Consider the following 17,784-nt stretch of genomic DNA (forward strand, 5'->3'; position numbering starts at 1 on the left):
ATTTTGAGCCCAGTCAAGGCAAAAAGGTGAAATATCAATTGCACAGATGGTGGTAATACAGTTTTCTGCTGATCTAATGATAAAATACTTAAATTGAATCAAATCAATTTTAGCTCCTGTTTTGTGAATAAAGGTCTGGGATCTTTAGCTCTTTAGCTTGAAAATATTTGACTGTTCTGGTCTTCAAAGTTTCAGATATTTGGAACAAATTCATTTTAAATTAAATTCAAATTGAATACTATGATTATTGTACAGTATTCAAGGAAAACATTTTATTCCTTATTATGTATTATATAAGCACTGTGGAATTATTTTTCCCTGTTTTCAGCTGCACATGGACCTTCCCTGGTATTAATTCTGTTCATCAGATGAAACAGAGATATTGTCACAGCTGCTGGGACAAGCAAGAGTTCATGATAGCTGTATCAATGGGGTGAAAGCATTAAGATTTAATGGGTGCAAGCTAATTTGTAGCTGGATTTTCATGGCAACTAGGTAAGCTGAAAGGATCTTACCATAAAAATATGTCAATTGAACTTTGTGTTCCTTGAACCAGGTGGCAATTTATAATATATATAGTATGCTCCACTTGATATTTTACTTCCCAACAAAAGAGGGATTCGCAGTTCTATAAGTGGAAGTCAGTTCATGTACTGTTACATGTATCTGTGCAAGTTCTGGGTGTTTCCAGTGATTAATAGGAAGCATAATTATCATGCCTAATAATGCTATTCCTAAGGGATCTTTTTTGCGCTGCTGTCACCCCTGAATTTCCACTTTCACATCCAATATGCCCTACATCTTGACGAGCATACCTGAAATCGGTGATTCATTGCCAGTAATGTTGGCAACAGTACTGACATCTAATTGTCTCCAAAATTATTTACTACCCAACTTGGTTGTCTTTTCTCGCCCACCTTTCCCTTTCATCTTGGAACTGTCCCATTCTGATGAATTTCCTCTTACCACATTTGCTCTTCTAATCTCTCTTTCCATCCATTCTTTGCTGGTCTAATTATTTTCTGAAGTCTCTCACCGATTCATTTGCTTTCTCAATACCTTCACAATTTATCCCACAATCTTTTAAATCACCACAGCTTACATCCCCAAGATCGCTGCTTCCCGTGGGCTTCAATCTTTCCTAATTCTGGATAATCTTATGTCTTCTTCCTTTTTTGTTTCTTCTCCCTTTCCTTGTTATACCTCTTTGAAGTTACTTGAGTTCCTGTCTAATTCATGCATATTAGATGTTAGTTACTTCATATCAGATGTATGTTACTTCATATTTATCTCAAGTAATGTGATTTTTCTTAAGACTGCTTTGTTTTCTCTGAGCATTGCATTTTATTCGGACAAATAATTGTGCAGCACAGCTTTACTGATGTTAATCAAAACCAAGACTTATTATATTAAGTGATCTGTCTAGAATTGTGGTATCAGTTGTTTTTCTTTGTTTTCATTTCACTAAGAGAGAAATGAAATGAAATGAAACACTGATCTACTCTATAAAGCAGGGGTGTCAAACTCGCAATGTCACGTGACGTGTCGCAATGTATCGCAACTTTTTTTCCATTGCCGGCAGTAGGGTGGGTGCAGGTTTAGCATGATGCATCTGGCCCGTGGGCCGGCAGATTGATACCCCTGCTATAAAGTGTTTAGGAGAATAGAATGAAACATCTTTTGGATTTCAAGGAAATATGCCTAAGGAAACAGAGCATTTTGTCTACCACTATTTCTTACCTGGCTTGGCCAACTCAATATATTCTGATAGTTAAACAGATCAAAGTTGAGACTTGACAGATAATTTTACTGGCAATTTAGAATTTGAGGCACCAACTTCTGAACGTTAGGACAGAGACATTTAAATTATATCCACAACCAATTATAATGCTTTATTTTCATGCAAACTGCAGACTATTTCCCTTTGAACTTGCTCTACCATAGAAGTCTCCATTTTTGTCTCTTTAACTACTATGTCTGTTCAGAATTTGCATTCCCAGCCAACATGGGCAGCCCTAATCTTTCCAGCCAGTTTCCAGCCCTAATCTTTTATTTATGAAAAAAGTATCAGTGCTGGCATGCAGAAAAAGGCTTATCTAGATAGAAAGTCATTTGAAGAACCACCTGAGGTTCTCTGACAATTTAAATTAAGAAGTTTTCATTGAGTAAAATTTTGCTTTCTCATCTCCCCCTTCTTCTCAATATATGTGATTGCATTTCCTTAAAGGTAAAGGTAAAGGTTCCCCCGCACATGTGTGCTAGTCGTTTCCGACTCTAGGGGCCGGTGCTCATCTCTGTTTCAAAGCCGAAGAGCCAGCGCTTGTCTGAGGACGTCTCCGTGGTCATGTGGCCAGCATGACTAGACGCCAAAGGCACACGGAACGCTGTTACCTTCCCACCATAGTGGTCCCTATTTTTCTACTTGCATTTTTACCTGCTTTCGAACTGCTAGGTTGGCAGAAGCTGGGACGAGTAACAGGCGCTCACTCTGTTACGCGGCACTCGGGATTCGACCCGCCAAACTGCCGACCTTCTGATCGACAAGCTCAGCGTACAGAGCAAGCTCAACGTACAAAGTAAGTTTGGCAAGTGCAAATGTAGATGAAACGTCCTTCTGGAAAGCTCTTAAAACGTGTTTTTCTTTTTCCAAGCAGGGAATTCTATGATTATAGGGAGTCCAGGAGATAAGTTATATTTCATGTGAAATGTTGGTGCATTCTCCTGTGATCTCATTTATACAGGTAGTCCTCGACTTACGTTCCCAATTGAGCCCAAAATTTCTGCTAAATATTTTTGAGTTTTGCCCCATTTCTTGCCACAGTTGTTAAGTGAATCACTGCAGTTGTTCAGTTAGTAACATGGTTGTTAAGTGAATCCCCACTAACTTTGCTTGTCAGGTGGTCACAAAAGGGGATCACATGACCCCAGAATATTGCAACTGTCATGAGTCAGTTGCCAAGGGTCTGAATTTTGATCACATGACCATGGGGACACTGCAGCGGTGGTAAGTGTGAAAAATGGTCATTAGTCACTTTTCCCAGTGCTGTTGTATTCTTGAATGGTCATTAAACAAACTGTTGTTAAGCTGAGGACTACCTGTATTTTATATTGTTTTCAACGGTTATTTGTGTTTTAATTGCTTGTTTTATTCTAGAGCTTTATTCGCCCAGAGCTACACAGTAAGATGGGAAGCTTTATAAATTTTAGATAGATGGATAGAGACAGACAGACAGACAGACAGACAAAGTGAAGATAGCTGAATACCCTACATTGGAAGAGAAGTAACAGCAGAAGGGAAAGACATGTGACTGTAGAACAGTTCATGAATGTTTTCTGAGCCCGGCATCTGACTGTGCTGACTCTGCTGTGGAAGGCACTCATCAAATCTATGGCTTTCAGCTGATGGAGTGGCAAATAGGCCTTTGACTGTAGCTCTGCATCTGAAGGAGAAGCTTTTCACCCACAATTGGCTGAGCAAAATCCTACTCGCACAGTTAACAGCTGTGAACCCTGCTGAGGGCATCTGTTAGGTTGTTAATACTGGTTGGGAATCATGTAGCTCTGGCTGTTTTGTTTATCAGAGAAATTCTTAGGCATCTTCAATAGCCTTAAAAGATATTGTACCCTCCTGTTTGTTTACATATAATGCTGGGACTGTTTCCTCTCAGATTCCCCGCTGCTGATTTTCTTCCCTGCAGGGGGGAAAGCACATTGAAGGGTTTTTTTATTATTATTTTCTTTTCAACTGAGTTATAATAATAATAGTAATATCAGCCTAGAATGCTGTTAAAACAAAGCTCATTGCAGGTAGCAGGGTCTGATTCTTCAGCTTTTCTTACACCGGCATCTGCATAGAGAACAGGCGTTTGAGAAAAGCAAAAATGGCATTGCAGATAGAAGGAAGAAATTATGGTGAACACAGCAGTATTTTTAGTTTTGGTAATAAAGGAGAATGTTAAATTACGTCCTGCACAGTCTGATTTTATTCACACAAAAATAGCATAATCATCATAGCTGTTAAAACTGAAATCTTGAGGTTGTTGACATTTATCCATGGTTTACACTCTTAGATATAGTGAAATCATGGCATAAATTGGCCACTGTAATCCTGCAGCTTCCACCAGTCTTTTATAATATGCTTGGAAAATTACATGATAAGCACCTAGGTTAGGTTGTTGGCAGCTAGGTAACCTTAAGTACAAGAGCTGTAGAAAAGGTTCCGCCTTTTTCCAATTTTATTTCATGAGATGTAGTTGTTTGTTTGTTAGCTTTTTGGAAAGTACAGCTTAAATATGATTTCATTTACAATTATTCTGTAGAATTGGATTTTATCTTTGTGAAAGGTAAGAACTGGAGAAGAAAAGTTTTGTGATAGGTGTCTTACACCCACCCACCCATTTATATAAATATACATAAATATTTTTGAATATTTGTGTACTTGAGTAAAACTACTTAATACTTGAATAAAACTTTTACATCCATCCAATTGGGACTGATTTCATGGATTTTACTGCACCAAAAATTTATTTTATTTTTCTGGGTAACAACTATTTTGCCAATGTTGAACTGTGTATATTAGTATGGGAATTGGGTAATGAGCCAATTGCCAAACAACAAGACCCCAGGTGTCGATACCATCCCCACAGAATTGTTGAGGCCTGTACCACCCACAACCATCACATCCTTGTGCCAGAAAATCTGGGAAATGAACACATGGCCACAGGATTGGAAACAGTGTTCATTCCATTGCCAAAAAAGGACGATTCCAACATTGCTCCAATTACCACATAATTACCCTCATCCCTCACGCTAGCAAGATTCTCCGTAAGATCATACAACATTTGGCACCGACCACTGAAAGGGCATTACCAGATGTTCAAGCTGGCATCAGAAAGGGTCATGGCACTGTCTATGTACTGCAAATCTACAATAGATCATGGAAATATTTCAAGAACATCAAAAGAATATGTACATCTGCTTTATTGACTACAAGAAAGCCTTCCATTGAATCTTATCATGATAAGCTGTGGAGAACCCTAAATGTTCTGGGATTGCCAATACATCTGGTCAAGCTGGCACAGTTGCTGTACACAAATCAGGAAACCACTGTGTAAACCCCGTAGGATAATACTGATTGATTCAAGACAGAGAAAGAAATGTGGCATCTTTCTTGTTCAAACTGTGTCCTGAAGTGAACAGAGGAAGCTGGAACTTGGGAGAATTTTTTAAAAAACGGAGTAAAGTTTGGAAGAAGGAACTTTCAAAGCCAACACCAACCAGAGCATAAACATAAAGAAGCTATACAAGAGTGGATAATGCGCAGAGAGAGCTGGTCCACAGAATCACTGAGAATAAGACACAACTGAATGGATAGCATCATCATCATGGGAATTTACTGTTATTGAAACATTCAGATAATATTGAGACTGCATATAGCATTGCTAAAAATATTTTGTTCATTGAGGGCTAATGATTTGCATCTAATTATTTATCAGGGTTTTAAAACAGCAAGGGGTGTTTCAGTTTCCATTTTTCAGTAATAGTTAAAGCACAGGGTAAAAAGCAGTGTGCCAGCAAACACCCCACCCCCCCCAAATTCCCAGTGACATCTAGTGGGCGTTGCAATTAAATGATTGTTCTCTAACCCATTAAAGGGCTATTAAAGGGTATAAAATAAATGCTATCCAACGTATTTTATTTGACAAACTTCCAAAAATATTTGGTAGAAAGGAAATTTTTATTGCTTTTATAATGAAGAATGGCTCGAAACATTTTAAAAGCAAGATTGACTATTAAATATCTTCAAAACAAAGGAGATCAGAACTCAAGTAGTTCAACAACAGTCTTCTTCTGGGAGTGTTTCAGTTCAACATCCTTTTAAATTAACTGTGGCATAAGATTATGGTTGTACAAGATGAAATACAGTGAATTTTGTTGTGAATCGGGCTAACAAAAATGATATAATAACTAATTTATATCTTTATTTCAGAAGTATCAGGTTATATGGAATCGCTATGTACATGTAGCTTTTGAAAAAAGAAAATAATATAATGAAAGGAAGGTGTTCTAGATAACAATACAGTACGTATGATTAGACAACTATTAAGATTACATTAGACTAAGGAGAGTCATTTTACTTTATTCTTGTTTTGTAGAAACTCAAAAGTACACAAATCATATTCTGGAAGATGATAAGATTTTCTACCACTATTAGGCCCACGTCATTCTTTTTTTACCTGAGTTACCTTAAGTAAACAGATTACAATGTGCATTTACTAGTCTGGTTCAAAGCTCTAGATGCAGCCTATACTCACATGGAGTGTGGGGGCCCTCATTCATATAAACCAAAATAATCAGCCTGTACCCCTGGGAGGAACAGACATGAATCAGCTCTCTTTTGGTATCGGGAGGGAGGAAATTTCTGTATTCATAGTTGCTCACTGTTTCATTGTTTGGACTTGATCTCTAAGGCATGGCCACTGCAATAACCTCCAATCATTCAAAATGGCTTTAGTATATCCTGCCAGTAAAATAAATGAAGGCTGCAGACGCACTGTTGCTGAACTTTTCATACAAAATTAACCTCTATACGGGAAAAGTCTAGTAATGTGCTGACACTTCTAGAGTGCAGTTTTACAATTATGAAGCAGATAGGGAGCCTGTAAAACATTTGCTGAACATTAATTTTACAGTGGTCTGTACAGAACGGTAGATGTAATGTAATTATGTACAGAAGTTTATTTTCATAGTATTTTGTGCAACCCGGTCTCCATTTGCAGTTAAAAGGCTGCTGTCGATTCCTCAGCCATTCAGATTCCTTAATGCAGCTAGTAATAGAGAATATATAAAAAAGAGGACCACTGATCCCAAACAAATACTGTGCTACACAGACAGCTGTACATAATTCATACAGTGCATATATCAGAGTTACATATAGCAGCAAGTATAGACAATGAGCTTTACAGTTTCTAGGCATGATATACTTTACACGGGAGTGAATATTTCTACAAAAGAAATTAGGAAGGCCTAGATTTATAGGAAACAACATCTTCTATTCATGATCAGAAAAATAGTGCAGTAGGAATAAACCCTTTATAGTAGCAATTATATAATTCAGAAGCACTGTTAACTCAAACTGTTAAAAAGCCACATACAAAATGGAAGTTTTTGTACTCAACAGTTATGTCAATCAAGTTTGCTGTAATACTTAACAGAAGTATTCATCTTCTTTGTGCTGTTTTGCTCCATATTTCTTGTGATCATTTCCCTCGCTTGTTTAATCTATCACAGACTTAAGTAGAATGAGTACGCTTGAAGCAATCTCTAGCTAAAGTCGTACTGATGGAAAACACAGGTGTTCAGTCACATTTACGAGGTAAGTTTGGAATAATTTGGAGGAGAAAATTTACGTTTTAAATACTTCAGAATATAAAGTGGAAGACAGCTTACTACGGTGATGGCTGACACTTTCCATAGGAAGGTCACTGTTGTGATAAAGGCAACATCTATGGGAATAAAAAAAGGACATCAGTTATACAGGGGAAAAAGGGCAAGTGACACTGACGCATTGTGACATGTTTTAGGAAGGACTTCAGGGTTAGATACCGTGCTTGGATGGCAGACTAGCAGAGAATCTTAGAATAGATCAAAATCAGGAGAAAGAGAAAGAGAAAGAGGACAGTGTTGCCAAGAAATGTACATGGATATGCAGGAGAGACATTTGATTCAACACAAAACCATTTATTATGAAATATATGCCAGGACATGATTAATTTTACAACAAAGTATGTTGTTACGTGGCTTTTCTAAACATGTTTTTCATCACTCGTTTTCACCGCAGTCTGAATGACACAACCATCAAGACAAATCTGGAAACATAACTCTATCATTGTTCAAAGGCAAATACACTAAAGAACAGAGGCAGCTCTTCAAAATCAAAGATGGCTTTGATTTTATTTATTAGCTAAATAAAAATTAATTTTGAATTAATAATGTTTTAATTGTGTACATCTCTTCATGCGTCCTTTTTCACTGTTATTCTTGTATATTACAGTAGAAATGTATTCAATATACTTATAAGAAATAACACATAAATGCAACTTTGTTTTTGTTCAGTTTAGTAGCTCAGAGACTGAATACGATTACCTCATATTTATTTTTATTTTAAAAGTAATAGAGAAAACATTTTTGTTATACAATAACCATCACAGAAGCACAGAATATATTTCTTAAGGCTATAATTTTATCAAATCAAGTACAGGTAATCTCGACTTGCAACCATTCATTTAGTGACCATTCAATGTTACAGCAACACTGGAAAAAATGGCTTACGACCATTTTTTCCTAGTTCTATCTGTTGCAGCATTCCCCCATGGTCATATGATCAAAATTCAGATGCTTGGAAACTGGCATGTATTTATGGCGGTTGCAGTGTCCCAGGGTCATATGATCACCTTTTGCTATCTTCTGACAAGCAAAGTTAAAGAAGAAGCCAGATCCACTTAACTACCACGTTGCTAATTTAATAACTGTAATGATTCACTTAACAACTGTGGCAAGAAAGGTTTTAAATGGGGCTAAACTCACTTAAGAAATGTTCTGCGTAGCAATGGAAATTTTGGGCTCATTTGTGGTTCTTAGTCAAGGACTACTAGTATTATGGATGATCCATCCAAATTTTAATTACAGATTGAAAATTGATTCAAGCTGAGTCATTTTTTCTTGGCTTTTTGACAGGCCCAATACTGTACTTCAGCTTTGTGTACATGTGTATGCATAGAGACCAAGAGAAAAAAAAATCATATATACACACAAACTCAAACGTCTTCAAGCTGCCTTTTCTTTTGGGTAGGATTTCCTAAGTGGCATCTTATCATTAAGGAAATAGCAATGATACCTACCTAAGAAAGCTCCAAAAGACACTCTGCCTATACCTGCTCCAATCAGGCAGAAGAACAAAAGGACAGATTCATAGAAGGGCAGGAAAGTGAGAGAAAATAAAATCATAAAGGAATTATTAGAAAGATCTTAAAGATAGAAAGAGATTAGCAGCATCTAAAGATTGATAGATGTATGTTTAGTAAAAATACGGCATAAATGAACATTATTTTTAAAATCTACCGGTATATTGTGTTAGAAAATGTGTTAGCCCAGCAGAAGTCTGAATTCAGCTCTTGAAGGGATAGGATCCTAGTATGTATGTAAGCCTCTGAAATAACATTTAAGATCTTTATTAAATAAATTTCTTTTAATAAATTTTGTACAGCTGTAGCACTATAGCTGATAAAATTCAGTACTATTGAAAAGAATTTCCTAAAAGACCTGTGTCAAATTAATCTTTATGTTTTAGATGCACTTATTAGGCTTTCCAACATGCATATTTTTTTAAAAAATATTATACATGTGGGAGCTACTCACCAAAATATTCATTAAGGAATGCAAGAGAAGCTACATAGCAGCAAAGACTGAAGATTTCAGCCACGATCATTAACCAATGCCAGGTGCGTATAGTGAGAGCAACCATCAAGAGTTCAGTCAGGATCAATGCCGTGAAGGAAATGGCAACAACATGGACAAATTCAGATTCAAAAAGCAGAAGGGCTCCATACATCAAAATGCCACCTAAAAAACATGGACATACGCATTTTTATTACCAACTCACTGTACACATGCATGTGCCCTACAACTGCAACTTTGGATTATTTCACTGTAAAAAGCGATTTGCAATCATTTTGAGAACAGTGCTGTAAATGTTAAGACCTAGATGCATTCCCAGCATCTATCATAGAAATAAGTTACTTTAGGGGTACAACATGCTTTCATTTATTTGTGAACTTAAAAAGAAAGATTTTTTTTTCATTGTTAGTATTGGATATTTGTTTTTCTGTTTTGCATTTTATTCTTGTTGATAAATGAAAATAAATATGTTAAAAAAGAAAGTATATTCTTAACTAATACTACAATGCAAACTTCTTGAAATAATTTCTAGAGTGCAAAACTATTGTGCAGTATATGAAATTCAAGTGTCTATTTTTTCTGGTTGTGTTAGTTAGAACTTGATTAAATCCATTCAAATATTTCCAACCCCCATGATCTCACATTATGATGCTGAGTATATCCCTGACATTCATACATTCAAAGGGAGATTTATACATATGAACACAATGCAGAAACCACATAAAACACCTTTATGATATTCAACTATCCATGTGGACTCAGGGGACAGGATCTAATGCCCAAGCATGTCTACACTCAGTTTTTCATGCAGTGATGGGAATGCATGAAAGGAATTTATTAAAAAAAACTCCTTCATTTTAAAGTATAAGCAGGCATATACATAGAATGAAGGCTACTGCTAAGCTTGTAAGCCGCCCTGAGTCTTCGGAGAAGGGCGGGATATAAATGGAATTAAAAAAAAAAGTGGCCTGCATCAAACAAAAAACATACAAATGACCTATATGGTATTAAGAAGAGGTTTTATGTTATTTCAGTATCAGATTTTAAACAGCCATTGAAAATAATGTGAATGAAATGTTAAAATAAAAATGTAAATGAAAAAATGTAACTGTGAAACTCAAATAATACTGTTTGTTAGTTCAGAAAATATGAAGCACAACTCACCTTGATAAATACTGATTAAAACCCAGATGAGGAAGGTCTTAAATGATAAGGATCGTCCCTAGAGTAAAAGACAAAGACTAGGTTACTTTACAACTGCAGAAAAAGGCATCTGACATGTTAAATAAAAGGAGAAACAATCTTCATGTTGGCCCGTTAAGAATCTTCCCAGTTGTTAAGAACTCAACAACTATAATACAAGAATACAAGAAACCCAAAATAATACAAAGGAGTTGCAAACATTTGACTTCTTTAGAATTATTTATCAAGCTTGTCATTACCAGGGACATGACAACTAATGTTCTCAGTTTTGTAGATATAGGCCAAAATCAAGATATTTGTTGTTGAAAGCTAATCTTAAGATAATTCTAGATTACGTGTATTAGTCCAGAGTTCAGCAAACCTCTGAGACAGTATTACCTCATGATGTATGAATGCCCATGCATATTTAAAAGAATGGCTGAGATAAACTCACATGGGATCTGGCTTTATAATATAGTGGGTAAGTCATTTAAACTACACTGCAGCATTATTTTAGTGATTTAACAAAATAACAATAACCAAAAAGACTAAGTAAAAAAGTAAAAAACCAAAAAGACGATGTAAAGAAGATGTTGAGACTCTGGAAAGAGTACAGAGAAGAGCAACAAAGATGATTAGAGGTCTGGAGGCTAAAACATCTAAGGAACAGCTGCTGGAATTGGGTAATGTCTAGTTTAATGAAGAGAAGGACTAGGGGTGACATGATAGCAGTGCTCCAATATCTCAGGGGCTGCCACAAAGAAGAGGGAGTCAAGCTATTCTCCAAAGCACCTGAAAGCAGGACAAGAAGCAACGGATGGAAACTAATCAAGGAGAGAAGCAACCTAGAACTAAGGAGAAACTTCCTGACAGTTAGAACAATTAATTAGTGGAACAACCTGCCTCCAGAAGCTGTGGATGCTCCAACACTGGAAGTTTTTAAGAAGAGACTGGACAGCCATTTGTCTGAAATGATGTAGGGTTTCCTGCCTGAGCAGGGGGTTGGACTGGATGACCTCCAAGGTCCCTTCCAACTTTACTATTATGATTAAGTGGATTGAGTACATTTTATTTTAGGCACTAAAAGAATCATATTTGTGGAACATGAAATTAAAAATGAACTTTTTTGGGAAAAAATATACAAAAGATAAAAGCAATTTTTATCAGTCACATAGGTTATTTATTAAATCTGCACAAGCCACACGTTAAACCACCCAATCTTTGCAGACTTTTCATCAGGCATAAGGAGTTGTTCTTTTTTGCCTTGTGTCCTGTCTCCAGTTTTGTACTTCAAAAAATGCTGGCTACATGCATGATTGCAATGCTCTCACCTTGGTAAGATCTTTGTAAAGCTCAGGATACAATAGTGCCATTTCTGGTTTTACATCTTGATCCAACACTAAAGAGAAGACTGGAAACATAGTGTATATGGTTGCATACCTTATAGAGGAAAAACAATGTTAAAATAGTTGAATATTGTCTTTAGATAAACTGCTTCTCTGTGAAATAGTGTTTGAAGCATTGTGATTGCTACTTACCCCACCATTAGGAAACCCTGATATAGAGGAACAGATGCAAAATAGAAGACAGACGAAAACACGGCCTAGAAAAATATAAGCAGTTACACGGAGATTATTATACATCATATAATATTGTGGAAGCCGTTATCAAAGTTAGAAAAAATGGTTCTATAAATTGTTTTCCACATAAACAACAAAAAATAGGTACCTGCATAGTTGAAATAATAAGGCCTCTGTGCATGACAAATTGACCTAGAGCTGCTGATCTTTTGTAACTGTTTCGACCATGCACCATCAGCAGTCTACCAATGTGTTTAAATTGTGTTATAGAAAAATCAGCAGCCAAGGAAGCTTGTTTCCCTTCCTAAATAAAAAGTAAAATGATCAATGTAAATATAGTGTAGCACTTTGGATATGTATAAACATGTAAACAAAGAGAAATCTGAGCAACAGTGGAAGAATTGGTAATTTACTAAGCTTAATATTCTCAAAATGCTTAGATTAACTTGGAGGACAACTTTCAAAATGTTCTACAACTGGTGTGTCCAACCTGCAGCCCAGGGGACTTGGAGAGCTAGTAATTCAGCTCACAAGGTTGTAAACTGAACATTATTATGTGATTTTATATTATAAAACTGTATTATATATTTTATATATGGCCCAGACACTTCCTCTTCACTCAATGCAGTCCAGGCAAACCAAAAGGTTGGACACCCATGTTCTAGAACTAAGATATATTTTTTCTGGCAGAAATTGGGCATTTTCAGAATTGCCCTATATACTGGTATGAATTCTGTATCTCCATCAGCTTTTGCTAAAATGAAAATCCAAACCCAAATATTACTTTTGAGGAAGAGAAGAACAAGTTACTTGAATTTATAGATCACTTGAAGAAGCTCAGTTAGAAAGAATAACATTTTTCTCTCTGTAGATCATGTATTTGGACAGTGCCGCTTTCCCTAAAAATGCATACTAAAAGAAATAGACAATGACCATGTACTGCATCCTGCATCTGTTGAAAAGTGTTATAGTAGCACCAAGTATAGAAGCTGAAATTTTCATCCTCACTGATTTATAAGCATCGTTGTTGTTGTTGTTAAGTTGTTTCTTGATGAAATGGGTCAAATGTTTCCCAAAGTACATTCTCAAGTTGATAAAATCAAAAGCTCCACTTGTTTATATTCTGCAGGATTGGCTTAACATTTCACCAAACGATGTAGCATCTATTTGGACCTGGGGGTTGCTGTATTTTGGGTGCTGGGTACAGGCAGAAATTGAACTGAGGAAGATACCTAGTAGCCTGGATAGCAGATGATTTGAGTCCCAATCTCCTAGCCATAGTAATCAGCTTTTGTCATTAGAGGGTATCATCTCTTTGGGGGCTGAACAATTCTCACTATTAAAGGCTGATCTTCTAGCCCCCCTGGATTAGACCCAACAAACTTATCCCATGTCTTTTAGGTCTACAACAAACAGTAAAACATGCATGTCAGTTTTTGTCTTGCCCAGTCAGAAAGCAGAACTCTCGCAGATGAAATGACAAAGGATACTCCTCATGGTTTGAGAAAAATAAGGAATCTGCCCACTTTAACTGATATATGATCAGGACTACACTATGACGAGAAGGCAACAAAATGCAACTAGTTTCTGTTTTTATCCTGTTTGCAGAATGCTATTCAGAAATCCTATTTAGAGTGACTGAGTCCCAACCAGAGGAATGTCTGAAGGACTGTTCTGAATATGTCAGTCCTCTGAGATAGGCAGTGTCAAGAAACAGACATGACAGGAATTCTAGAAATGCTCTTCATTGTTTCAAAGTAGAATAACAGAATCTTGAAAGCCTGTCAAGAGTTTGTCCATGATCCGTATTATACCAAACACATTATTACAGAGTTATTTTGAGTTATTTTTATGCTTTCCTCTTTCTCAGGAATGAGTCATCTTTTCTGAAAATCCCCCATAATTATTGCTCAGTCTTCCCCCCATTTTCAAGGCCAAATTTATATTCCTTTACACCACCTCCCCTGTCAAAATCACTTCCCCCTTCTCTGTGAAAGACAGTTCAGGCAATTCAAGAGCAACAAAGAAGGAATCACTCCTTTGCTACCCTCCACACAGGCCCTCCCCTGGACCTAACCACTTGACAGGGTCAATGGGCAGATATGGCAAAGCAGAACTAGATGGAGCTGGAAACTGCCCTCCCCTCCTCTTGCACAGCAACCACCACGAGAGGGTCCATCACAGTATGAAGCAAAGAGTCATCTTCATCCTAGGGTGAAAGTGTGTCCCAAAAGGTCCAGTCATTCCTTCCCTATCCCTAAGGCTAGTTGGAATTCCTTCACAAAATATTATTCTAAGGATGGATAAAATCACTTGGGTCCTTTTTGAATTGGACTCTGGCTAGACAGGGTCATCTGAATTGGCTGAGGTAGGATCCTGTTCACCATCAAAGCTGACACCAGCAAGAACAGAGAGGAACTCAAATTAGTGCAAGATCTGAAGATGTGAAGAGACTTGGCCCACAGAATTGTCAGGAGTCAGACTCGATTGAATGGATAACATCATCATCATCAGGATCCTGTTCCGTAATCTGGGAAGAGTTTCAGCCTGTACGTCATGAAAATTAAGGACTTTTGAAAAGCCAGTAGGATCAGGGCCAAACAAATTTAAGGGCAAACTCCTGGGCACTATTTAACAGAAGGATTTAAGGATTCAACACATGTCAACTTATGTCTCACCCCTTGCAATCTTCCAGGGGCATGCTAGGTGTATAAAATATTTTTTTCCAGAGAGAGGGTTGAAATCTTGAGGAGCTGCTGTATCTGATCTGTCTACTGAACGTACAAATCAATTATGGGCTGCTCACCTAAACAAAGTAGACACAGGGAATCCTTACTATATAAGTGACATTTTCGAAGTATAGCCTGAGGCCATATGGTTGGTTTGGCAAAAGGCTTCACAAGACATTTGTAAACATGAAGAATAAAGCCAGAGAAGAATAAAACAAAAATATAAAATAACTGTGAGAAAAAGGTCAGTCACATTAAGCAAATTAAATAAAATTATTTAGAAAGTAGTCTGTGAATTCTGGAGTTTTGTATGGTCAGAAACAGGAATTCAGGGAGGGGCAGCAATCATACCAGCATATAGTGATAATAAAGTAGTGAGGTCTGAAGAAAGAAATTCAAGTTTTATAACTTTATGCACATCTATAAAAACCATATGGCTTACTTTAGAGACCAAAAGAAAGAGGTAATGAATGCAAAGATCTATTACATACGAGAAGTATGTTTGCATAATTATCACAAATTACGCTGTCTTATAACTTGAATCTGTTAATCCTAAAATATTATTATTAATTACTCATTTAATCTAATTTGAAAATATACCTTTCCTTCAATTCCAATTCCACAATCTGCTGCCTGGATCATACTGACATCATTTCCTCCATCGCCTGAAAAAACATGTGCAGAATATTTAAGTTTGGTTTGGCAATGTTTCATATTTACTAGCTGCATTTCATTTCACCTTGTATTACTATAAAGGTATTTGAATTACATTTTAAATTAAAAACGGTTTTTATTTTTTCAATTTAGGAAAGCAAAAAAAGTAAATATGCTATTGCTTCTTATTATCACTATTTCCCCATGACTTGGGAGATATATCCAAAGCTGCCCTATTAACTACAAAGGAGATGTTACAAAATGTAGGAAAAAAGTAACTTTTGGCCTTCAAATCCACAGCTATGTATAGTCCAGTAAAAAATACTGGCTGACAATTTTAAACTCTGTCTGGTCATTGTTCTGAGATTTAATTGTACTTGATTTGCTTTAGCAAAAATCTTGAGAAAACAAAGTGAAAAAAATGTTCCTTTATTATGTTTAGCATTTTCTTAAAGGACTGCCATATCATCATGTTATTTTTACACGATACTGTGGCAATCTTTTTAAAAGATTCATTTATTTTTCATTATTGTGACTAGGAGGCCAAATAATTGATGACTTTTACAATCGAAAGGAAACCAAAACTGATACAAACCTATTGCACATGTGCGCTTTCCTGTGTGATGCTGCAACAATTTTACAATGTGAGCTTTTTGGGTGGGAGAGCACCGGCAACAAACTACAGCTGGACACTGACATGCTAGTTCTACAAATTCATGTTCGTAGTACTTCAAACACACCTATGAAAAGATTACTATATTAATTTTTACATCCCAAATTCATTAACTTACAATTTGTATTTTACTTTTATTTGCTTGTAGCTTACAATATTTATTTGCGGCATATGACTTTATAGCTGGTTTTACTTTAATCAGTGTTGTGGCTCTTGTGTATTGTTTTGCTAATCAATGACCAAAATAAAATGGCTGACACATATTTCCTCTACTGAGGAAAACTTTATGGTCAGATTGAGCACTTGTTTTGTGTCTTACTACAATAGTTGCTGCCCCTCCAACTTTCCCATTTCCTTGTTTTCACTAGAAAGAATGAAATACAAGGTCAGTATTCTACGTTACTATGCTGAAACCTGTTATACCTTATGTGCTATCAGTGACAATTTTTACCGTGTTTTCCCGAAAATAAGCCCTACCCCAAAAATAAGCCCTAATTTGATTTTTTGGCGGTGGGACTAATATAAGCGAAATGCAGGCTGGGGGTGCCGCACATGTCAATCCGGAGCTTGGTTCTCAGCTGTAGAGGCCTTTCTGGAAGTCCTCTGAGGATGAAATGGAGGCTAGAGAGAGCCATGCGCATCAATCCAGAGCTTTATTCTCAGCTGCAGAGGCATCTCCTGAAGGCGCTTGACAGTGAAATGGAGGCAGGGGATGATGCACGCGAGTGGCAGCAAGTGGCTGCAGAAGTAGGCTTGCTGGGCAAGGCTGTCAGTGCCACCATCGCGAGGTGAGACTATGGAAGAAGACATCCCCCGAAAATAGGACCTGGTGCCTCTTTTGGAGAGAAAAAAAAAGTCTGGGTCTTATTTTCGGGGAAACACGGTAGCAGCTAAATAGATGTTCCTTGATATCCTTTCCTCGGCTAAAAATTTCTTATATTTCTTCTGCTAAAATGACTGTGTTTGAGAATTTTTTTCAAATTTTCTTTGGTGATGTTTTTGAGCTGTTCTTTAGGAGATGATGGACATTTCTGCTACTAGTGGGATACCTTGTCACACAGCTCTGTAGGTCTCTTGGCTAACCATGCATTCCAGTCTGAAAACGGCTAGGAGAGTAAATTCTCTTGGAATTTACTTCAATTAAAACTGAAAATTGTTAAATATGCTTTTATTTCCTGATTGGTATTTGGTGATGTGCAAGAATTGTGAGAAAGTCTGTTTTGTATATGCTTTCTCTAGCCCAGATATTTGGCTTACTCCTTTTCAGCCGCAAAGGTTAACATGATAAATTGCTTTTAGAACTGGCTGCTGCTTAATTTAGGTAATCCCCACCTCTCACCTTGGATAAAGTCAGTGTTCGTGATCCCATCATCAAAAAAGCATTTGGGAAAAAATGGAATTCAGTATGGAGTAGCTGCTGAGAGCCAGCTGTTCTCAGGGAAGAGATTCATTAATTTTTCAGCTGTCATATATATAAAAAATAAGAGGGAACTGTATCCTCATGCTGACA

General features: G+C 36.8%; 1 protein-coding gene across 3 annotated transcripts in view; it reads right to left on the reverse strand.

The window, feature by feature from the left end:
* Positions 1-3,131: 3,131 nt before the first annotated feature.
* Positions 3,132-17,784, reverse strand: part of ATP9B (ATPase phospholipid transporting 9B (putative)) — a 151,850-nt gene continuing 137,197 nt past the window's right edge. For 2 of the 3 annotated variants that reach the window (XM_083359959.1, XM_083359961.1), the window contains exons 22-30: positions 16,197-16,341; positions 15,548-15,612; positions 12,367-12,522; positions 12,177-12,241; positions 11,970-12,078; positions 10,621-10,678; positions 9,418-9,621; positions 7,450-7,505; positions 3,132-3,692 (exon numbers count right to left, since the gene is read on the reverse strand). In XM_083359959.1, the coding sequence (XP_083216085.1) occupies positions 3,609-3,692; positions 7,450-7,505; positions 9,418-9,621; positions 10,621-10,678; positions 11,970-12,078; positions 12,177-12,241; positions 12,367-12,522; positions 15,548-15,612; positions 16,197-16,341 (942 nt within the window). In that variant the 3' untranslated portion in view covers positions 3,132-3,608. Of the gene's footprint in view, positions 3,693-6,123; positions 7,506-9,417; positions 9,622-10,620; positions 10,679-11,969; positions 12,079-12,176; positions 12,242-12,366; positions 12,523-15,547; positions 15,613-16,196; positions 16,342-17,784 lie in introns of those variants that run through there. The other variant, XM_083359960.1, reaches the window with a different exon arrangement.

This window comes from Vipera ursinii (assembly GCF_947247035.1).
Source record: "Vipera ursinii genome assembly, chromosome: 3".
NCBI lineage: Eukaryota > Metazoa > Chordata > Lepidosauria > Squamata > Viperidae > Vipera > Vipera ursinii.